Source organism: Pelmatolapia mariae, linkage group LG8 (assembly GCF_036321145.2).
Source record: "Pelmatolapia mariae isolate MD_Pm_ZW linkage group LG8, Pm_UMD_F_2, whole genome shotgun sequence".
Classification (NCBI taxonomy): domain Eukaryota; kingdom Metazoa; phylum Chordata; class Actinopteri; order Cichliformes; family Cichlidae; genus Pelmatolapia; species Pelmatolapia mariae.
In genome coordinates, this window is record NC_086234.1 from 19031075 (window position 1) to 19054971 (window position 23897).

General features: G+C 41.6%; 2 protein-coding genes across 3 annotated transcripts in view; both read right to left on the bottom strand.

The window, feature by feature from the left end:
- Positions 1-738: 738 nt before the first annotated feature.
- Positions 739-7622, bottom strand: telo2 (TEL2, telomere maintenance 2, homolog (S. cerevisiae)). Its single transcript, XM_063482063.1, has 20 exons — positions 6961-7622; positions 6610-6887; positions 6439-6507; positions 5863-6010; positions 5648-5750; positions 5504-5572; positions 5237-5378; positions 4736-4872; positions 4537-4622; positions 4221-4331; positions 4013-4101; positions 3827-3918; positions 3604-3720; positions 3447-3518; positions 3183-3353; positions 3004-3095; positions 2825-2924; positions 2681-2745; positions 2465-2580; positions 739-2077 (listed from the first exon to the last, which is right to left on the bottom strand). Exons 1-20 carry the CDS (start codon positions 7299-7301, stop codon positions 1956-1958), a joined length of 2520 nt encoding a protein of 839 aa, XP_063338133.1. The 5' UTR covers positions 7302-7622; the 3' UTR covers positions 739-1955.
- A 1091-nt stretch (positions 7623-8713) lies between these two features.
- The window catches only part of rab11fip3 (RAB11 family interacting protein 3 (class II)), a 28507-nt gene continuing 13323 nt past the window's right edge, over positions 8714-23897 (bottom strand). The window contains exons 4-14 of one of the 2 annotated variants that reach the window (XM_063481388.1): positions 21783-21955; positions 18212-18412; positions 16002-16139; positions 15130-15165; positions 14894-14987; positions 14473-14717; positions 13974-14055; positions 13115-13252; positions 12793-12948; positions 12533-12673; positions 8714-12449 (exon numbers count right to left, since the gene is read on the bottom strand). In XM_063481388.1, coding sequence (XP_063337458.1) covers positions 12336-12449; positions 12533-12673; positions 12793-12948; positions 13115-13252; positions 13974-14055; positions 14473-14717; positions 14894-14987; positions 15130-15165; positions 16002-16139; positions 18212-18412; positions 21783-21955 — 1518 coding nt within the window. In that variant the 3' untranslated portion in view covers positions 8714-12335. The remainder of the gene's footprint in view (positions 12450-12532; positions 12674-12792; positions 12949-13114; positions 13253-13973; positions 14056-14472; positions 14718-14893; positions 14988-15129; positions 15166-16001; positions 16140-18211; positions 18413-21782; positions 21956-23897) is intronic. The other variant, XM_063481389.1, reaches the window with a different exon arrangement.

Here is a 23897-nt window from a genome sequence, read left to right on the forward strand (position 1 = left end):
GAAGAGAAACGACGGAAAAACCCGACAGTTGTCGAAGTTAATTTAAACTGAGAGAAGCCTAATCAGGCACAAAGAGTATTAATTTCTGATGGAGCTGTCACGGGCTTTACTCATTCTAAATTAATATTGTCAGTTCTACGAAAATATTTAGCCGAGATAACCTTGAAAAACCGAAAATGCCTTGAACTGTGTGACATTTGTATGTTTACTGTTGTCTGTTGTCATTTCGCAAACATTTCATATTTTAAAAAACTTTTTAAATTGATCAGTGAGGTGGCTTTCATTGGTTTTAAAGGTAACCTATTATGCTATTTTCCACCTACACATTAATATTCTTCGATCCTACAAGTTGCATTGCATGATTCAACACACAAAATAGTCTATTAGTTTTTATCTATATTCTTCTTAATGCAGCCCATCAGCTCATCCAGCGCCTTTTGGCTACCTGCAAGTGTGCTAATTTGAAGCTCTGTTAATGTTTAACGAGCATCAACCATTATAACAATAAACACAATTACACCTTTGCATTTTTGGATAATGTCCCATTTTATAGTAGTTTTGCCTCTGCACACGACCATAGTGGATTTTAGATCAAACAATGAAGACTTTAATTCAAGGGGTTTAACAAAAGTACTACATTAACTGATTAGGAATTAAAAAAATATATATATATATATATTTATTTATTTTTTGCATAGTGCTGTAATTTGTCATGGTCTACAGTCAAGATGTCTTCACAAATGGAAATACGGAGGGTTTACTACAAGGTGCAAACCACTGGTCACACTCACAAATAACAAGGACAGATTAGAGTTTGCTGCCAATAGAACCAGGTCACTAGTGTTTATTGATGATGCCTGGTTACTTATATAAAAGCCAGCTAATGTCATATCCTTGTTAAACCTTTGAATTAAAGCTGAAAGTCTGCACTTCAGTCATATAGTTTGAATTGCATTTACTGTGTAGTGGTGTGTACAGGTAAACCCACAAAATAACAAATACCTCTATTCAAAAACTTAAAGACCAAACTATGTTTATTGTTATTGTTTTTGTCATAACCTAGGCATGTTTAATTTTTATTTCCTTGTTTAGCACTAGTATAATTATACATGGCAAAACACTGAAATCCCAATCATTTCCCATCGTCATCAGATGTAATTATTTGAAAGAAAAAAAAAAACCCTACACTTTCTCTCAATAAAAATAAACTTAGAATCTTTTTAATGTACAAAACTGTCAGTGTAATGCACTTTAAACCTTTAGACAGAACAAGGAAAACAGTTGTCTGAAACATTTTAACTTTTTAACAATGAAAATAATTAATTTAATTAACCAAATGAATTCAAACAGATTAATTAAAAAAAGACATTGTAGTTTCATTTTATCAGACAATGCAGAGGTGGACTTTCCTCTGACCATGACAACAGGAAGTACTAATAGTATTTCCATTATTTGTCAGTGTGATATTCATGTGAATGTTCACAGGATGTCCTCTGCAAACAAACAACCAAAGTACAGAGAGTACCCATACAGGAAAGAAGCAGAGAAAGGATATCCTCATAACAAAATATTTTAATACATTTTAAACATTTTTTTAGTTAAGGAAAACTTCATCTTCAATCTAATATTTCATTTGGTTTGTAAATCGGACATTGAATACACAAACCCGTGTATGTGCCATTAGCGCATGTGTGAGAAGATGTTTCCTTCTTCAGCTCTCTGTTGGCACTATGCTGCAGGATATTTAAAAAAAAAAAAGCAGCACCTGCAGTAAGTAGGATTCATGCCTGAGCTAAAGGAACATCCTTTAACATCCACTGGACCATTGGGATCAGCCATTTCCCCTAGGCTGGCCACTTGGGCCACCAAATATCCATATCTACATTAAAGACGCATTCTCTTCATGTGTGGGTATTCACACACCCAGAATGTCATTGTGCATTGCTGACGTTGTGTCACGTCTCCACAGTCGGCGCTTGTGGATCCTGTAGCTGCTTCTTCAGGCTCTTATCCAGCAGCACCAGGCTCTGCACCGCCAGACTCCTGCAATCTGCATCCGGGTCTCCTTCAGCAACATCTGTGGACAGTAACATTATTATTAGTAGTAGTAGTATTGACAGCTTTCAGCAATTTTCCCAAACAATTTGCAATCTGTAACGGAAGTTGTGACCTCTCTGACCTGTATCACTCAGCTCTGAGTTTTATTCCCATTGGGATAAAAAAAAAAAAATTAAAAAGAATTAGCCAATCAAATCACGGACACCGCTGTATTACAGGACATCCTGGTTCCTCATCAGCTTCCCAGAAATGTCCAGTCCAGCTGTGAATGACTGTGCAGTATCTTTTTGTGTGTTTGTAAAGACAGATTGCTGACAGTTATCAGGTGCAGATGCGGCATCGGGCTTTTTCTTTTCTGTCATTAATATGTCACACCACAAATTTTTTTTTTAAATTTTTTTAATACCTGCCAGCCAAGACCTGGTCTCAAACAGCTGATCACTGATGTCCACCAGCAGGTTCTGACTGGGCATGCTCAGAAACACAGAGCAAACAGCGAAGAGGACTCCTCGTCTCACCATCCTTTTAACACACAGAATTCAGGTTAGATGACAACAAAGGTCCACAGATATTTTTCTGTGTTACACTACAGAGACAAACAGAGATAATGAATCACACATACTGGTCAGCATGGTACCGCACTGCCCACACAAAGTCCAGCAAAGCGCAGCCCATCTGTGCGGCAATCTGAAGCAAAATAACAGAGGCATTGTAAAACAAATACAGCATCTATAATAGGCCAGAGAAGGAGAAATTCATGTTGTACCGGTGCATTGACTGCTAGATGCATAAAGAGGCCCAAAGTGTGGATCAGCCTGCCCAGTACCAGGTGGTCACTGCCCAACAAGTCAAAGGTCACCTGAGGCCTAGCAGAAAGGTATTATGTATTAAACAAATGTTCTCTTACAGCTGAGTTCATGGATGTGAATAAAAGATCATGCTTACTTGTCATAGTTTTTAAGCAGAGGGAAAAAGAAGTGCCCAGCAACAGGGGCGTAGCGGTTTGGTGTTGCCTTAGTAACAGGTTGGGCGGCTTTCTGTGGCAAAAACACACAAAATTACTTTTCAGAATGAGCTTGCACTCAAATTCCAAATCACAAGAGAGACTGGAAGTCTGGAAGTACCTTAGTGAGGCGTTTTGTCTTGCTTTGGATTCGCTTTTCTACCACCTGTTGCCAGTGAACAGGGTTGTCACCGGGGTATGGAGTCGACTCAGCTGTTGTAACAGAGCTTATGGATGCAGCTTTCTTTTCAGTGACTGGTTTAGAGAGCTCCTGAGCTGCTAAGGCAAGGACCTGTGATACCAAATAACAGAGGCCGTAATTACATGATATGTAGCAATGATCAAAGACCATCACACAGATAACCACTATGACCTCTCGTTTTACCTCCAACATATCAAGCCTCTGGCGCAGACTGTAGTTCAAGGAGTAAAACTCTGTGGTTAAATAGTGAGCCACCTACCAAAGGACACAGAAGTACAGTTTGGTTATGAACGAAAGTTTGTGGAGCTGTGTGTAGTTTGTTAAGAGAAGGAAAACATACAGGAATACAGTCAGTGACAGTGAGAGCCACCATCGTCGCCTGCCTGAGGTACAGGAAGCCATTAATGTTGTATTTGTCGTCCATATGAAGGAGGACTTTGGACATCTGGACACTGATCTGAAAACAAGATTGAAAACACCTACATTATAACATCAAATTAATTTTACCCCTATCTTCCAGAGGAAATATTCAAATCTTAGAGCCTCCGTTATTCCCGTCGTACCTCTCTGGCTGCAAAACTGTTCTTCCGCACCAAACTCTCAGCAGCTTTCAAAGCGAGCTCCACGCGCACTGGGTCCTCAGAGGATATTAAAACTAGACAAGTTTGAAACATGAGCACATGCTGGAGTGAGAATACAACACAGGTGATCATATAAGGCAAACAGGGATGAGATGGGTGAAGCCATACTTTCCAGGCAGTCTCGTAGGTAGCGAGGCGGGGACGCCTTACTGATCTCCTGATCTCCAGACATATCGTACGGAGTGAGCTCATCGTCACTGGAGTGATAAAAGGTTAATCGTGCACTTTTATATATGCTCTAAACATGTAAAAGTTGTTTGTTTTGTTTTTTTAAAAATCTTTAAAGGATGTTATTCTTACTGAATGCTTGACATACCTATCGAGATCAGAGTCTGGATCCGTTTTTAATGCCTGAGCTCCTGATGTAGTTTGCGATGCATTCTGAGCTGACTCAGCTGTTTCAGCGGTCTCTTGAGGACCGTCAGCTCTGCAGATGAAAGATGACACATTATGTATTTGTATTTAATACATATTGCATACATTTAAAGATGAATCAGATCATTTTTAAAATTTTAGGTAAAAAATTTCAGGATCCTTAAAAAATTATATTCTCATCACTTAGCAAGTCAGCTGATTGGCAGTTTCATCTTTTTACATCTTTAAGCAGAAGTGACAGACAGAGTACCACCTACCTATTTACGGGCTCAGCCTCTGGTTCGTCACAGGCGCCAGGAGCCAATAGAGACAGCAGCTCACGAGTCTCTTCGTCCTGATCGTACTAGAACACGACACAGCATCACCTCATACACAAGCCTCACAGTCCAGTACAAACAATGACAGGCTGCCTCGTGATGGCTTGTTATATTTGCTTCTGCTATAAATTAACCGTACCTCAAATTTAAGCTTGGTTCCATTGATATCCATGCGGGAGCTCAGGTACTCTCCAATCACCATCCCCATATGCCTGATCCGCACCACGTTGCTGTCAAGGTGGGTCTGCATGCCGCCAAGCATACACTGAAGTAACTCTGAGAGAGACGAATGCAACCAAGCAATGACGGTCAGTGTAACTGACTTCAGTTTAATCAAGTATTTTATTACTTCAGTAGCTGTTTTGTAGTATCTGATTAGTATCAGTAGTAATTTTACTGCTGAAAACTCTGACTGATTTTTATTTAATGTGCACAAATATGAAGATGTAAAAATATATAACCAATAAATCATCTAGTAAGGGTCATGCAGAAGCTCCAGAATAGTTAATAATGGAGTTTGAAGTGATCTTATGTTCCGTGAGGTCTTTCTTAATTAAAAAACAAACAAACAAAAACAGACCAACAGTCAGGGTTTCATTTCATTGTCCTTAGAGGCACAAAGCAGAAGGCTTTGTTATACCTGAGCGTAGCTCCTGTATCTCAGAGTCTTTCAGCAGGCTCACACTCAGCAGGAGGGCTTTGCTGACGTATAACTGCTGCTCCAGAGGCGTGTGTTTCACTGCGCTGGAGTTAGCCCAGGCCTGGGACACAGACCGTAAAACCTGAAAACACACATATACCAAAATCATTAACTAACACATTAGCACAGCTGAGTGAGGGTGTGAAGTGGTTATTTATATTCTAATATGTTTATAGTATTAGGTTGCTTAACTTCCCATCCACCCACCTGGATAAGAAGAGGTCTGCGATCCCTGTCTGCTGCGAGGTAACCCAGAATAATTCTCAGAACACGAGTCTAGGAAAAGAGCCACAGATTAAAGCACGATATTCATAACACATATAACTGTCAGGGAGGAAGTTACTGTAGTACCTCATACTTATATTGCAGTAACAGAAGTTTATGAGTGATGACAAACTGAGCCTTTTTATTTGTCAGCACTAGGTTTCCGATGATCCTGCCCAGTGCGTCCGGCCTGAAGAAACAAACAAACAACAAACGTGCGTCATTAAACACAGACAGAAATCTGACAGCTGGATAAAATGAAAACGACTTTCCCAGATTCTCTGAATCTGCAACAGTCTCACCCACTAACAGCCTGCACCAGCCCAGTGAGCACGCTCTCCATCCATCGCTGGGGAACGTTTTCCAGAAGCTTCCAGCAAACCCTCTGCCACACCATGTCTGAGCGCGTGCACGCGGACAGACGAGGAGCCATCACAGCCAGGACCGAACCTGCAGCAGGACAAAAGTGAAGAAAAAAAATGAGACCAGAGAATGGTCAGAATTTATACAAGTTCTGATGGCAAAAGAGAGCAGAGCTAGTAGTAGCAAGGTGCATTTAATAAAGTAGCTGGTGAGTATAAGTAATAATAGGATGTTCTGACAGAAAAAGACACGCAGGAGGTTGTGGCACAATGGGAGGACACACTGCAGAGGTTTGCAAAGTGTGGGGAGCAGGGCCACTGGAAAACCAGGTGAAAAATAAACTGACATTTTTATTTTAAGGAAAAACAAGTTTTCTAATACGCTGATCTTTATTTAATTTAGCGTGAGTATGAATTTTTTTCAGGTTCTGAAGGCTGGCATTCAACCCGAAAAAGCTTAAGGACTCCTGCAGTACAGAGACAAAGAACTATAACCAAATACATCCTTAAACTCACCGCTGTGCCCCTGGATACACACTTTTCCAAGTGTTTGAGCCACAAAAGTCAAAGAACAGTCCGTTCCAGCTACAAATTACAAACACACAGAATGAGAGATTACGATGTCTCCTGGCACACATTGTAGTATTCCTGATAATGTGTCATCATTGCTTTACAGATGCCCCTCACCTCTGAGTGCCTGGCAGGTGCGCTCCAGGGCGGTGAGCATTTCTGTGGCCAGCAGTGGGTAGTACTGCTGAGGACGGAAAAGAGCTCTGTTGTTTAGCTGTAGCTTGTTGGCGGTAATGTCTGGCAACGCGCTAATACGCCCCAGCAGCATCTCTCTGAGCTGCGGCGAGTCAGAGGGCGCTGCCTCCAGACAGTAGGACCAGAGCAGCTCAGCCAGACGACGACGCTGAAGGAACTTCTCAGTGATGCTGACCACGTGGTCCAGATTTGAGGTGGGTCTGCAGGGGCGAGACAGGCATTAAGGTTATTAAAGCAGATGATGAAAAGCACGTCACACCCAGCACCACCCACCTCAGCTCTCCTATTGCATCCATCAGCACCAGGAGCGCCTGCTCTGGAGGTCCTGCAAGGAAGAGGCCGTCCCACAGCTCTGCGCGCTGGGCTGCTGTCAGCTGGTGTAACCAGTCAGCCTGAATGTTGCTGACCAGCAGCTGCAGACTGGAAGAGTAGTGAGCTCTCCTGAACTCTGCACGCTCAGCTGAGGTGGCTGTGCTGTCCGGTCCTTCATCCAAGTAGGAGTGGAGTGTCCGAAGAGCCGTGATGATGTCTGAGCTGTCCGTGGATGACTTGAGTGTGCGGAAACACCGGGTCACCGTTAGTCGCACGTCAGTATTTGTAGTTAGCGACTCCATTTTTTTTCATAACGGTATTATAATGACAAGCAGCAGTGTTTCTACCAAGGTCTAGCCTCCAACTTACGAAGAAAAGTAAAGAAATAAAAACTTGTGCTACAAAGAATGAAGTCTACTCGAGTCCCATATGTTGAATGGGTTAGCTTCAGCTGTTAGCCTGTCAAGCTGATGTGCAGCCGCACATTTTTATAACGACACGAGCTTTCATGAGCATGATTTCCACCCACAGTAAAATGAGGACTTTATTTTCAGGGGAAATTATCCGTCCCCACGAACAGCTGTGGATTCAGCGAGAGAATCATGCCGCCGTAGCTGTTTGTGACTCCGAGAGTGCAGCACCAAAATACGCTCGTGGTGAGCAGGATAGAATTGGTTCCGGTATAATCGGTCCGATGTGGCGTTCAAGAAACCTACGCTTTATTTAATCTATTTTGGTAACATTGCAGATTGTCTAATCGGTGGATAACCTCCCTCATATCGATTAACAACACACTTGGATACGCATAATTTATTGTAAATATAACAAGAAATAAAACAATGACTTCGTGCCTTAATGTCAACATCAAAAAGCGAAGATATAAAAGTAAATTTCAACATTACTGACGTTTCAGCAGCTGGTAACTAGAGTATCTGATCAGAGATAAATATTGTGTAGCAAACTGACGAATCTTCACGTACTTTATTTAGGTAAAAGTCTTTATGTTACATATGTAATAGTACACAAGTATTATTGAAAACTGCAAAAGATTTTTGGTCAGCAAACAACGAGTTTTAAATTGTATCTGTAGTTAAACCAAGCATCTGGACTTTCAGTTGATCATTACGGTTCATCAAATCTTCAGAAATGGTCTCAAGAAGCCTGGAGAACCATTTCTGAAGACTACTTAAAGAAACGACAAATTAAGCTAAGAGAGGTCAGGCTGTGCTGAAGAGTAAAGGTGGTCATGTTAAATACAGACTTTCTTAATGAAACAGGACCATTTTATGTTTTTACAGGTCTCTTTGTTAGTGTCTTGGTCGCTACTTGGGCGAACAAGGAGACAACCGCTCCAGTTTTGGTGTTTTCTGGCAAATGCCGATAGAAATGGTGTTGGGGTGTGAGCACAGGACATTGGCACCTCATACCACCTACATGGAGTTTAACTGATTTATGCTATACTGTGGTGATCAAGTAATCCTCTAATATTTTGAGCAGTGTATAATACAATAAACAGACACACTGAGTTTGGGCAGTTTGTAAACACTGAGCATGAGATTTGTGTTGTTTTGAGCATAACCAGCAGATGGTGCTGAAAGGTGAGGAGGAGCCCGACTACAGCAGCTGGGGGTGAATGGCCGGTTGGAGGCGTCTGTGGTGTGTTGATCAGACAAGGCATTAAGTCTGCGAACAAAATGAGCCAATACCACACAGATCATTTTATTCCTTTATTTTCTAATCTTACTTTCACCTTTACCTTTAAATTTTCTCTGTTTACAATGACTGAATTATAGCTCCCCAAGAACAATTAGGATTAGATCATTTTGGGGATCTCAGAAACAAAAAAAAAAAAAAAAAAAAAAAATACAGCTGTAACCAATACTGTTATAATTTATACATATATCTTCGAAAATAGTTTTACAGTTTATTTTTTTTCTCTACAATATTCTCTTTTAATCTTCCCATGTCACATAATGGTAAGCCATGCACTACTCCAGTAGTGACGTTTGTGCCTTGAGCAAACTTTCTTTGGACACTGGAAGTGAGCGTGAGATGAAAGAAAAAAGGAAAAGAAAAAAATAAATCCACAAAAAAAAGAGAAAAAAGACAATTCATATTTACAGTTTAGATTTCATCATTATAATTTAACAAACTGACAGTCACGTGGTCAGTGCTTTCCCCAGGGCTCATGATCAGGTTAGTTTAGAGGCAAAGTTTGAGACAGAGGCACAGTGTTTAGACTAGCAGGCCAGTTTCTTCTTCTTTCCTTTCAGAGTAAGCCGAGAGCTTGTTTTATCATTTACTAGAACAGGAGAAGTGTTAATAAAAGTGAATCCTGATGGATAACTTGATCCGTCTATGTTTAAATATGTCTTTGGTCATTTTTAAAAAGCAGGAGAAAAATGAAGAGAGATCTGGTTAAAGTGCAATCACCTTCAGCTCTGCTGAAAGAAAGGATTTTGTCAGCTCTGTGGCTTCACCGACTAATCAAACTGTTGCCAGTCATCAAACCGTCTGTCAGAAAGACAATAAAACACCAATCGAGTGTTGTGTATCCTGCTGTGCGCAGGTGTTGTCCTGTTTCTACATTATAGCATAATAATGGTTCAGTATTATAAAGAATCTGTCGCCCCCCGCCCCCCCACAAAATAAAACAGAACCACAGAAAAAAAACAACAAAAAAAACCAAACCAAAAAAAAGGCCAGAAAGCTGAACAGAGAGCCTTGATACGAGGTTGTGTGTGTCACGTCGAGGTCTCAACCTACAGCTCTGCCGACCGATGTTTCAGCGTACGATTCTTCAGTGAGAACAAGTCAAACAAGTGAAATATACATTAAGAAATCTGTGTTTCCATGCAGTACCTGACTCCATCTGGGAAGACGACAGCAGAAAACTGCAGACTCAGCCGTATCTAAATCACAACCCCTAAGAGGTCAGAGCAGCATCAGCACAATGGAAGAGAGCCCAGACCTCAACAGATCACCGCACTGAGCAGGTCACATTCAAGCTTTGTTTTGTGTGTTTGCTGACTGCCCCAAACATTATATAACTTTGCTTTAAACTCTCTGAATTCTGTAAATTTTCCCACAGATTCATTCACTGTGAATTAATCACCTCCCCTCATGAATTCAAAAATGTACAAATATATTTTCAGCAGAACAGATCACAGATCAGAGTGTAAGTCGAATAAATATCTGCATGTGATTTAAAATGAGAGAAAAGAGAAACCCAAACGATACTGTACACGCTACATGCTAGAGAAGAGTACAGGCAGCTGTCTCTCAGCATAAGACAAGAAAAAGAAACGCTCTTATTTTTCTTCTCCTGACTATAAAAATACCTAGAATCTAGAATGAGTGTAGAAAAAACTTTACATGTACAAGTCATTTACATCCAAGGCCATTTTTCATGGAGTGGCAGGTGAAGAAGAGGAGCGGTGAGATAGACTTCAGAGGTGAACGTGTGAAAAACAGGAATTCGTTTTAGCATGTGTGTGTGCAGAACGCCATGCTGTTTGGACAAAAATAACCCCCTCCCCCCAGTCTTCATGATACGAGTCCAACAAGATGCCTGGCATGTAAATCCAACTTAAACATCCACTTTCCAGGTCAGAGGGAAAAAAAAATGTCCATGTGTTTGAAGATGGCTGCAGAGTACCGATGAGCACAGAATCAGTCCTTGTTCCTTCTTGCCATCCTTCTCATTTACAGCAATAAGGAGAAACATTTTAAGCAGAGGAAATGGAGAGCAGCTTTTCTTTATCCTGTCCCTTCAACCCACCCATCAATGTCCACTTCATGGGCCAGCATTATTGCTACCAAGGTCTGCCACTTCTCCTCAATGTTATATGCAGATTAGGTCTGGCTGACATTCAGCAGAAAGCTCATCTGAGCTCTCAATGACAAACTAATCTGAAGTCATGGCTGCAGGATTTTTTTTCCTAAATAAACTCAATTTAATGTAATTATATTAGAGCGATGTAACACCCTCCCCCAATACAGCATGAGTGAGATTCCTTCAGGAACAAATCCCACACTTGACAATCTTCATTTATGATTTCATCCCTTTACAATAAAAACATTTTTAAACAATATTTAAATCAAAATGTAGTGCAAAAGACAAAGTCTGGATTCTTCTCAGTTGTCATTTGTAAGTGTTTCAGTCACAATGACATTTCCACTGACAACAAATCGCTCGTGAAGGAAAAACAAAAACTGATAAGTTTCCCTGTCACTTTCACTCAGCAAGAGAACGCAGAGGTCAGGTGGGCTGGACTTCACTGAAGCCAAACTACAGTTTCCACCATCACTCGCCAGCTTCCCTTCAAGTTCAGTTCAAGTGTCTGGAGAGTTAAAGTCAGTATACCCAGCCTATACTTTGTGCAAATAATGGGAGATATCTAAATGTTTGTGCCAGTGAGTGATGGGAAACGTAGTCTTTCCAGCCCACCTGAAGACCTGCAGGACCCTGTTTCATTGTAAAAATAAATGATTAAGCAACTTATAAAGCACACAGATCCTTCACTTAAAGGTTTCAAGAATGTTTTCCACTCCTAGTGTTGCCAAGCTTCTTCCAAAACCAGAGCAAAAAAGGGGAATGTTGAACACATCAAATACACACACACACACACACACACAAACCCCCCTTGAGGCATTCCTTGTCTGCGACCCAGCAGAAGTTCCCTGGAAAAGACGGCTGAACTCTGTTAAAGGAGAGAAGCGCGCGGGGCTACGAAGCACTGCAAACTTTTAAAATGTTAAGGACAGATTCTACTCTGCTCCTGAGCGGCGCTTCATACGGCTTTTGTTTAAAAACACGATTCAGCGCGGCTCAGATGATCTGAGCCATCATACTGCCACCATCCCAGCAAGCCTTCGCTGACTGAACTGAGGCATGTGTGGCATAACTAATGAAGACTTTGATCACCTTTTACTTAAGGCCTTTAGGTATAACTGATCAGGTTTTAGCTCTAGCATCGTTTGGAAAAGGGGTTTCTACTTTGTAGGATATTTCCCTCTCACACACATTTACACATTCATTCACTCAAACGGGGAATCTTGGGTCCCTCTAGCCACGAACATGGACGTCATCAGAACCCAAGTGTTATCAGGAAGGCCGACACAGACGCTCACAAAAAGCACAGACTCGATGGGTACTTAACCAAACAAAAAAACTAGCTTATTTGTCAACGACAGCCATGAACTGTTTGTCAAATCTTCTCTGATGGGGGAGTTGGGCGTTATTGTTTATTTTCTCCTTCCAGAATATTTTTATATCCTCTATTAGAAATATCTCCAATTTTCTTAATTGCAGTCCGTAGAGTCCCTCTGGCTGTTTATTTGACCTCGAGGATGGAGGGGTTGGACTCCATGATGGCCACGATGATTTTGTCGATATAGTCCTGGAGCCTGTAGTTGATCTCCTCCTGCTTGTGAATGGCCTCCATCAGCTGGAAACAGAGAGAAGCAGAAGTGAGGAAAAAGCCGACAGCGAATGCGGTTCATGACTTCTTTCCCCATTTTCTCAACCTACCTCTGTGCGAGACACAGAGTTGATCTCTGCAGCCAGGGAGTCAGAGAAGGATGCAGACATCAAATTCTTTGCTCCTTGGATGCTCAGGTTGATAATCTGGCCGTTTAATTCGTCATTCTGCTCCTTAAGAGTACGGTTGTCCTGCAGAGATTAAGTCAGACGTATCACACTGTGAATCCATGCAGCTGCTAAATTATTCCCCTCTCCATCTCAAAACCGCAAAGACAACAAAAACGGCAGAATCAGGATTCTTTTGCTACCTGTTTGAGTCGTTTTATCTCCTGCTCCAGCTCGGCTTCACGGGTGCGGGTCTGGTACTCCTGCAGCCCTGCTCCAGGTGAACGTCCTCTCTTTGCCTCAGCCTCCAATTTGTACAGCTGTAGGTGCTCAAGCTGTTTTCGCAGATCTTCAATCAGCTGTGGCACAAACAGATCAAGGAATGTGAGGAAAAATGATGTTAATGACAAAATACTACATAATGTAAAATTTTAATATGGATGTGATCTAGCTGTATTCTGTTTTGTATATTTGTGCTACGTATTTCAAACAGAGAAAAGAAAAACAAAACAAAACATGTCTGACCTCCTGCGTGGACTCCTTCTCCTTCTGGTTCTGGTGGCGCTCATGGCTCAGCTTGTCGGCCATCTTCCTGCGAGACTCTGTCTCCTCTATCAGCCTGTCAGCCATGGCTTCAGACTCATCTTGCAGCTTCCGCTTCTCCTGGAGAAGGAAAAAAATAAATAAATAAATAAAGATGTGGGGAAGTGTTAGCAAGAAGAGACAAAAACAATTATAAATAAGTCCCTGTAAGTGTCACAGAAATGGCTTATGTATAAAAGAGGTTAATAGTTGGTTCCAGCAGTTAAAATGTTTTTGCTTGTAAATTTCTGTGGAACATATTGTGAAGGTGTGTTTTATCTGGTGTATGAGATGCGTTTATCTTGGCACAAAGAACAATTTTGTGTTGCACCGCTATTATCACGAGGTTTGGGTGTGATCGCTGTGAGGCCTGTGTTTGATAATCACACAAAGGATTTTAGTGAGCCATCTGCAGAAGTCTGGTTTGTGTACTAGCTGTACAAGGTATTTGTTATAATTTTATTGTAATTTGTAATCTATGGTGTTCTAATTATTTAATTTAGAATGCACAAGACTATAAGGTTATTCGTTTAGGACCTCACAAGTGGCAGGCGGCCACGAGGTAATTTTTGTTAAAGCACATGTGTTACTTTTAAGTGACTGAAATGCCTAAAGCCTTTGTGTTTTATGTTTGTAGATTTCATGGCGTTCAATAAATACAAGCAAAGCGCCCGTCTTGAAGAAGCTGTGCCTGTGTTGTCATTTCGGAGCTACAGTCCCTACAGGTGAATGCATGGGAGATATGATTATGATAGGAGCACAAAAGAGAAAAGACAAAGCAACGTGACAATGATGTCATCACCTCCTCTAGTCTCTCAATGTTTGCTCGAAGACAAGGAACGCAGGACCTCAGCTCACTGTTCTCCTCGTCCAGCTGCTGCAGCCTGAGGAACAAGCACAGATCTGTCAGAAGTACACACCAAAACCAACAACTCCACAACAGCTCAGTTTATTAATATTTAACAATCTGATTGCACAAGGGGGGGGAAAAAAAAAAAAAAAAAAAAAAAAAAGCAGCGTCAGTGGAAGATTATTGCCATATGGTGGCAGTGCAGAGCCATGAGTCCTCCAATAAAAAAAAAAAAAACACAACCTCTTCTCACAATGAGCAAGGCTGTTATAAAACACTATTAAATATAAACGACGCAAAAACCCATCTGTTGCAGGCACAAGGGATCAAAGTGCATTTATAATTATAATTACAAGCAGTAAATTAAATACAGTAAAAATCTATATTTTGATATTTTGTGGAGCCACAAAGGTATAAAAACACCCATTTTTCCCCCTCGCAGTCTCCTCACCTCGCCTGCATGTTTTCGATCTCCAACCCCCTCTCTCTCTCCAGCTTGCTGAGGGCCTCCTTGTGACGCCGGGTTTCCTGCTGCAGTTGCTCGTCAGCTTGGAGCTCCTGCTCCTTCAGCTGCTCCTCAAAGGCATTGGCCCGGTGCACCAGCTGAAGGTTCTCCTGCCGCAAGCGTGCGTGCTGCTCCCCTGAAGCCTCGGACTCCTTCTCCAGCTCTGCCACTCGGCGCTCAAGGAGGAGCACCTGGACAGTATACACATTTCACGGTTATTAAAAATTTAAAAACTCTTGTTTTGACTTATTAGCAATTATACCTATTGATCTGGCTGCCAATAAAAAAATTTTCCTCCTTTCTTTCACAACAACTGTAATAGGTGAAAACCATCGCAGCTCACTCGGCGTAACCACAACTTTGTCACCTTGTCTGTGATGTCGTTGTCAGCCAGCTCCAGGATGTCCCGCGTCAAGTCACTCATGGTGTCCAGAGTCATCGAGCTGTTCTGGAGGAGGTGTCTGCATGTAAAGAGCAAAAACGTCACTCCATCTTATCCACTCATATTTGATAAACAACTGCTTCCAAAAACAACCATCAATTACAATAATACTAGAAAAACGAGCTGATATCTACAGAATACAGAGCTAAAGTTTGGCTTACCTCGCCACTTTCTTGCTGGATAGCCGCTTGCCAGCACTGGATGGGGAGACAGAACAACAGGAAAAATGGTCAGGAAGAGAAAACGATGAAAAGGAAAGAGACACCGCAGCTTGGTATCCCCATCCAACCCCTCATCCCTCTGTCTACTAGCAGATCTACTAGCAAAACAAAACATGTTGATGAATAATTACTAAAGCTACAAGGCATTCACACACCACAGCACTCTGAACACCAACAAACCAGCATGTATCAATAGTATCCAACAGGTGCTGATGTAGGATCAAACAGATTAACACACACCCATGTGAGTATTACAGAAACCTTTAAAATAAAATATCAATTTCAGCACTTGGCAAAAATGAATTGCATACTTGTGAATTTACAGTTTGTAAATAAGTTTGGGAATTACTGTGTTTCTGTAATATGGATACAAGTAAGTCGGAATAAAAGCAGGATCTTTCACTTGACTAGCAGAAGGATTCAGTACAAAGTCAAATGAAGCATGAAGTCAATGATGTGAGGAACGAAAAGAAACTCTGAAACAGACACCACTCACCTGTGATACTCAGTGATTATTTCATACTGCTAATGTCTCAATCAAATGAATGAAACGTGAAAATCAAACTATGATGCTTATTTTCAAATGAGCATTCTTTAAGAGTCACAAATCATTTGTCAAGATGGCAACGATGGAAAAAAAAAGAAGAAAGCAGCAATGTTATTCCATTAATATATACTACATGCTAACGCTGCTATCTATCATGCCAATGTCATGCAATCATCATGACAACATGCATGACACTGCATCTAATCGGCACTGCACACACAGTCACACAGCTTATACCCAGAGGAGGATGTGAATGACGTGTTACCTAGTCATCTCTAGGAAACTGAGGCGAGTGGAGAGGTCCTCGAGACGACTTATTTGTTTGTGACACTGGCTACAGAAAAAGTCCAGCGCCTCCTCCCTGAGGAAGCTCTGAAAGCAGCCAGGGGGAGAAGTGGGTGCACTGGAAAGAGGAAACAAGGAGGAAGAAAAGGAAGGGGAGGATGTGGTGAGTGCTGGACAAGTAAGGGGGTGAACACAGGTGGGAAGGGACACCACTGGGGTATCAGAGAAATCCACAGAAGAGTTTGAAAAGAGTGACGAGTGAAGGCTGCAGTGTTGAGAGGAGACGTGAGACAGACTGCAGTGTGGCTGTGACTCGTGCTCTGGATAGTGTAAGGAAACAAAACATCTCTTAGATAAAGACTGTGCTCATCTTTCTTGGTTTCTTGGGTGATTAGATCCCCCCCCCCCCCCTTTTTTTGTTTTTTTTCCCCTATTGAAGCTCAGTAACTTTGCAGTAAGCTCAGAAAACCAACATGAGGTTATCAAGCAAAACACAATCAGAAGATAGTGTTCAATCCCTCCAGCAGAGATTCACAGATCACATCCAACACCCTAATAATGCACAGTTTTTCCATTAATTTGTCGCCTGCCTGAATTTTATTTCCTTGCTGGTCTCTGCTGCTCTTTTCACATCACGTCTACCAGCTGACTGTTTATTCAGGGAGAGTCAGACCTGAATTACCTAATAAACTGGCACCTGTTTCGGTTCCTGTAGGCAGAGAGGCTGCGTTACACGACAGACTGAGAGTCACTCGATGGCCATATGCAGCATCATACTGAGCAATTTTCTCCTGACAGCGTGTTAAACGATGCCCACAGCGATGTGCGTTTGTGCAGAACAGGACTAACCCGACAGAGCGTGCACATGTACTCAGTACAGTAATATGTAGATAAATGTGGGGGCGTGTGTGTGTGTGTGTAGGCAGCAGTGATACATGCGCCAACAATGAGCATGATTTGCTCAAAACACGGTGACGCATTCACACCGAGTGGGTGAAGCTTGTGGGATGTGGTTATTTTCTGTGTGTATGAGATTTGAGTCTATCCACTAAATAGATTTTTGCTCAACTTGTAAGGGAAAAGATAGTCACATGCACTTTCTGTTTAAAAAATATTATATAACATTTCTTTAGAGATTATATACTTAACATAAACTTAACAAAAATCTAAGAATTATAATACATCTATAGTGATGTAGCCTTCCTCTAATGTTAACAAAGGCTTTACTAAAACAGCAGGAACGGAGTGAGGCTGTACTTGAAGTCTTTAATAGTGATAACTGAAACGGTATTATTAGTGCCAATCCAGTTACCCCTGCTTATTTGTGCATTGTCAGTAGGCTACAACAACTAGGCAGTTAGCTGTTAAAAGTTTCCTGGCAAGTCACTGAAATATCACCCAAGCGGATATTACACATTATCCGGCTTAGAGTCTCTGATGAGAAAAAGAGGAGGGGGGGAAGGGAATAAATGAGCGGGAAAAGGCTAAAACAGGAGCCAAATATTCAACATAAAGGTGCAGAGCGTGAATACGTTTGTGTCTGGTGCCATTTCTGTTTTTAAATGGGCACTTTACACAGCTGGAGCCTCTTAAAGATGTCTAAACTCAGTGCAACAAAAACATCCATCTTTGTCTGACCGGCACTAACAGATGCCACCTTTAAGACATACTGACTGAAAACACATTTAGTCCAAGGATACCAAGAAGCATCCAAAAAAGAAATACATCCAAATTTTCAGTTTCATTGCAACAATCAGAGTTAAACCAGAATGAACTTTGTTTTCAGGCCATCTTATCTTTCCCTTGGCAAGAAAAGAAGGCAGACAGTGGTGGCAAGGATGTCTCCAGATATGTCTTATCAATGCTTGACCTCAGGGTTTTTGTTAAAAGAGAAACATTTTCTCTGAAGAATGTAAAGATATGCATCAGGGCCTGGGCAGCACATCTGAGAATGTGACAGTCTCACACCTCTTATCAGGAAGGGCTGATAAAAATAAAGCCATGATTTCACAGCCTAAATTCTCATAGATTCATGTCATTTAGAAATAACCTTTGTGCAGGTTACACTTATTAATGGCTTCTCAGTTCTACAGACTTTGGGTTAAAATTTGAAATAACTTGCACTACATATAACTTAAATTTTGGGAAGCCTGAGTTGAGTTGAGTTGTGTAGGGAAGACAAGCTCATACCTGGGGGAGCGCAATGCTGAGCCATTGACTTGCTCAGGAGTCTGTGTGAGATGGGAGTCACCCTCTCCCTCGGGCCCTTCTGTGGTGCTCTCCAGCAGCAACTCTGAAGTGTTACTTTCCCCAAAGTCCTCAAAGTGCTCCTCCTCTCCACCGATGACCGTCACCAGGGAGTGGTTATGGAGCTCTGAGTTCAGGGAAAACCTGAAACACACAGTGGAAGAGTTGCTGAGTGTGCCCACAGGCGTAAACAACAACACTGTTAATGTCAAGTCCAAGTTTTTAAAAAAAAGAAAAAGAAAAGTGCCAGGTTAAAACAGATTAAATAAGTAACATCTGCCTGGACATAAATAGCCACACTTCCATAAACTTAACAAACCTTAATCTCTAAAGCTCAGAATCTTGGATCTAACCAGATCAAAACAAGCACAATTAATCTTTCCCCGAGAAGAGCAACAGTCTGGACAAGTTCGATCGCTCGTCTTCAAAGGTAATCTGTTAATTCACATTAATCCCGAGGTCTGCTTTTGGCTGAAACAACATGTCTTGTACTCTGTTAATGCAAAACCTCAAGGGCAACACCTGAGACATGTGACTGGAGTCTTTGTGGTGTTTAATGTGGGTCAAGCTTACTGAAAAACCTGAGACTTTCACCCACATGACTGCTCTGGCTGTTGTGTGCAGCAAAACATAATTCAGGTGGAGGGCTGGTCTTGAGGCCTTTATAGTAAATTTGAGTTACAAAACAAGATTTACTTTCATGTACCAGGAAAGGTTCAGAGAAGGGCTTTCCTGTAGTCCAGCAGGATGTTGGATGTCTTAAACATGCACAAACACACACTCTTACAGGAAGAGGATGCCTAAATCAGCAGAAATCTCTGCTTTTTCAGCACATCGTGACATGATTTGTTTTGCTTATTGTCTAATTCAAAGCCAACACTCCTAAGCACTCTTAAGAAGTAATAATTCAGTTTTAGCGAAAAAAAACCAAAACAAAAACGCATCGGGCTGAACGGATTAAATTTTAACAAAACCAATGTTATTGTTACTCACCCTTTATTCAGGCTCTTGCTACTTGGCCCCATATTCAGGTCCCTCGCACAGAGCGACGGTGACGAGAGAGAACGCATTTTTAAACGCCCTCCGCTGCCCTGGCGTGAAAGCCTCGGAGCAACTGGAGTTAAAACCCCTGACAACCAGAGTGGAATCCTGAATTTTCACAGTTTACCTCAATCTAAAAACAAAAACCACCACTCTCCAGTGTGGAGAAAACAAATCCTGCGGAGCTGCAAGTTGCCAGCGCTACATGACGGATGCTGCTGCCGCAAAGACTTAAGGCCGTGTACTGGTAAGGGCTGACTGAGTGGCTTAATCAGATTTGAAGCTAAGCAATGACCAACAGACAGCCCTGCTGACTGTCCAAGGGCCAAATGTGTGTGGGGGACACAGGGGTAGGACAGAGAAGGGAGGAGGTGGCTAATCCTGTTAGATTCTTAATCCCCACTTCAGTGCATATACTCCTATCCTAAAATCTCTTTTGAATGCAGACTCGAGCTAACCCTGCTACATGGCAAAACCTCAGGTGACGTAGCATCCACTTAAGTTTCATTTCATCAGTAGTGCTCATAGTAAGCCAAAGATTGTATTTGACAAGGAAGCTGTATTAAAAAAGCTTATATAGACATCAGTGTTGGACAGTAATAACATTTTACATAGGACCTAATCTCCTTTCATAGGATTGATGATATCACTGGTATTACAGAAGGGCCCTTTTTTCTGGCAATTAATGCATTTCCAGTTTTTAGAAAGCAGGTGAGAGAATATAAACACTTTAAAATGTAACTTTGAGTCAGACTTAGAGGTGTGGGTGATGACTTGAGTAAATGGAGAGGCAGAATCAGATTAGCCTTGCTAAAGAAAAAAAAAAAATGGGGGGGAAACAACACAAAAAAAAGAGCCAACTCAACACTTCCTGGAATTCAAGGTTCACACATGGAATGGGAAGTCCAAACACATCCATGTCAGGCAGTCCACTCCGATCCGTCACCAAGCCGGACAGACAGGTCACACAGTCAGCAGATGAAGCCACATAGCTGTGCACTTCCTCTCTCGTGTTTACCCTAAAAACTGTATCAACAAGAACGCTTGCATGCCGACATAAATCTCATCTGCCACAGCCACCGGCACAAACCTGTTATTTATGTGTGCCGTCATTTGAAGTGTCCGACTGTTTGAGACATAAAAAAACTGATCTTACAGTCTTTAATTCAATTAAACACTGACTACTGACGAAAATATTAATGTGAGAATCAGACACCAACCCTCACCTCCCGCTAGTCTGTAAGAGATCTGGAATGCAGACTTTACTAATTTTGTCAACTGTGAGTGGGCTGCGCTGGTGCTGAGATAACTGAACGCTTTCCAGAGCACAACCTCAAATTTAACAGCAAAACCAATTAAAAGAAAGTCCACAGAGCAAAACGATTAAACCCACATTCACCATGAATGGATTTAAAAAAAAATGAAACAAAACTATTTTTGAAAACACACAATGACCAATTTTAGCAAAGAGATAACTTTTAAAGCAACTCACCTGCTGTTATTAGAAACAGCTTTACTAAATAACCAGAGAAGATGAGTAGATCTCAGCCTCTTTTCAGGTCAGTAAAAAGACTCCCTCACTCCGACCACCGTGGGTAAAGAATAGTAGAAGGGCTTTCTGTGTTCAAGGTTTCTTGTGCTTACACTGTGCAGATTCCAAGTTATCTCTGAATAAGCTTTCCGGATCAGTCATACTAAAAACACTAACAGTGAATGTCCTCACTGATTATGAGGTTTTGCCCCAAATACTCTATAACACGTATGATTTCACTAGGAAAAAAAAAAGAAAGGAAGAAAAAAGCTAAAGAACATTACTGATGTGCTGCCGGTGAAGTTTTGAGGCAATACCGAAGCTTAGAACAACATTTTGGCCAAAACAACAAAAGTCTTTATTACAGCGAGTTACTAACTAACCTTTTGTCTGCTGCATGGATGAAACCATTTTTGAAATTTACCAGCACATAATTTATGTGATAGCAGGTAAATCAACCACTGACATCTATACTGATATTTTGCTGAAATACAGGTGTCTCCACTAAGGACAACAAACACAGTAACGCATGGATGACCTCAGGGGAACTGAAGGCATTAAGTTAGTGGTGGCAGTCTATTGCCTCTCTTTAATCTGCCTGTCTGCTGACCCACATAGAACCCAAGTGATCCAGTGTCACACACGAAAGACCCATAAACCACATGATCTGTGTAAAAGGGCAGTGCAGGGCAGCTCCAGGGCTAACCCTCAGCTAGAGATTTAACACACATTTTGGGGGGAGATTTCTGTAGCCAGGAGCCATTACAAACATCATTTCTGCATCTCATGACAAGTGGAATAAAGGGATGATGTGTGACTCAAGACACTGAAGTTTACAATCCAATTTTCTCAGCCTTGAACAAACACACAAGTTATTTATTTATTTTTTTCCAGGAAATAAAGGCATAGCAGCCAACACTGACATGAAATTTATATACCAACCTGTTGCTGCCATCTTCAGGGTCGTGTAGCGTGGCCTCGATGCCGCTGTCCGTCTCCACATCCTCGTGCATCTCAGGAGGTACGAGGGCCCCCGTGTCCTCATCAGTGAAGGTCTCGCACTCACTGTAAGTGCTCTCGGAGCCCAGGTATGCACTGTCTGTCACCTCATTTTGCTGCAGTCACAAAAACAGAATAAGGTTGCATTACAGGAAAGCACTCAGGCGGTAAACTTCCACATCCATCACAATTTTAATAATTTACTGAAGTACTAGCTAGGCATATTTATGGGTGGAATTTAATATGCGCAAATATTATTTTAGTTGGCCGAATGTAAGTATTAACATGGAGCAAACACTCCCCCAGTGCACCAATACAAAGTACTCACAGTGCTCTACACATTTTTTATGATTATGAATTTGAATGAGACTAACCACCATGGTGGTTTCCATTTTCAGGATCTTCAGAATATTCATAAATGCGTTTGGTTGTTTTGGGGAAGATAAATAAGATTGTCAGTTGTTGTTTATTTGACACACACAAACTACAGCTGTCAACAAGGCAGTCATTTCGAAGATGAGCTAATCTTGAATATTCAGGTCTAGCCAGCAGGTACTGATGCCAATTAAAGCAGCGAGCGAATAAATCTCAGCACATAAACAGACTTCAGAGACAGTTTTCTGTGCTTCTGATGGCAGTTCCAAGCAAAACCTGCTGCATCAACACCTCTAAGCAACAAGTTCAAACAAAATGCTTTGCAAACAACAAATACCAACTGCTTAAAACTGATACACGCCAGAAAATAAACATCTCAAGTCATCAGCAACCAGAGACTCATCAGGTATCAGAGCTGTAAAGCGATAATAAGGTAAAGGTGAGTCATGTTGGAAAATTTAACATACCAGTCTACATGGAGTGTCAGAAGATGAGGGACCCTGAGGGGTATCCACCATGCCAAAAACCATTTTTCCTGCCCAGACTCACTCACGGAAAAGCTGCCCTGCCATAAGAGCCCGCTTATAACTCCTACTATTCCTTCCTCACCTTCACTCTCAGAGAGAGTGAAGAGAGCGTCAGGGAAGGGAAAAAAATAATAATACTGTTGCACCTCGTTCAGCTTCACTGGGTGGTCAGAGGGGTGGAGACAGTGACAAAGTCCAAAGAGCAACAGAAGCCGGCTGTAATGCTCAATCAGCTGCTAACAGCTCTGAGTGAAAATGCCACACAATCAGCTAACAGTTAAGATTAACAATTTAATCATTCCCGGCTCGCCCCTCAGAACTTCACTTATTGCCACAGTGTTAAAGTTTAAATGATCACGCCACGTTCTGCATGTCTAAGACTGTACAGCGAACGAGGTCTCCACATTACAACCACCTACATTAAACAGTCTGTGTGCAAACACTGAGGGGGCAGTGTTTGCAGTGTTTAACAAAGTTTCAGCTCAACAACACCTGTCATTGTCACTGTAAAGCAATTAAAGCTGAGGTGGAAATGTGAACATCAGCAAGGGCAGAAGTTATTTAATAAAGGAAAAATGTGGTGGACTGGGTGTTGCATTTCTCTCTCATGCCAGGCTCGAGCTGAACAGCCTCACCTTGCCTGTTTTGAAAGCAAACAGGGACAGAACAGCACGGCCATTGACAGAGAGCGAGAGCAAGGGGAACTTTTTCCTGCCAGAAACTTGAGGAAAAAACAAAGCCATGGACACAGGTGTGGCGTCGCCTTCAAACATTCACAGAATAAACCCCCGGACTCTGCTTATGGGTTCCAATAACTTGCAGCCAAAGCGGCTGGGATATTTTAAGTAGAAAAAAATATTATAGATAATTGCATCAAGGATAAAAACAAGGAACCAAAGTCTACAGAGAATAAAACAAAACAGTTAACACTGCGTGGACTGCTACAGCCAGGGTATATTCACCTCGGTGATGATAATTTACAGTTATTTTCAAATAGCTGCATCTATTGGTAGTAATTAATTAGCAGTAAGTAATTAGGTAGTAAGTAATTCAAATGGCTATTTTTGGAAAATAATAAAAAGAAATCACCCATAAACATCCAAGGAATCAACAGATATGGAAGCTGAACGCATAAACAAGACAAAAACACTAAGAA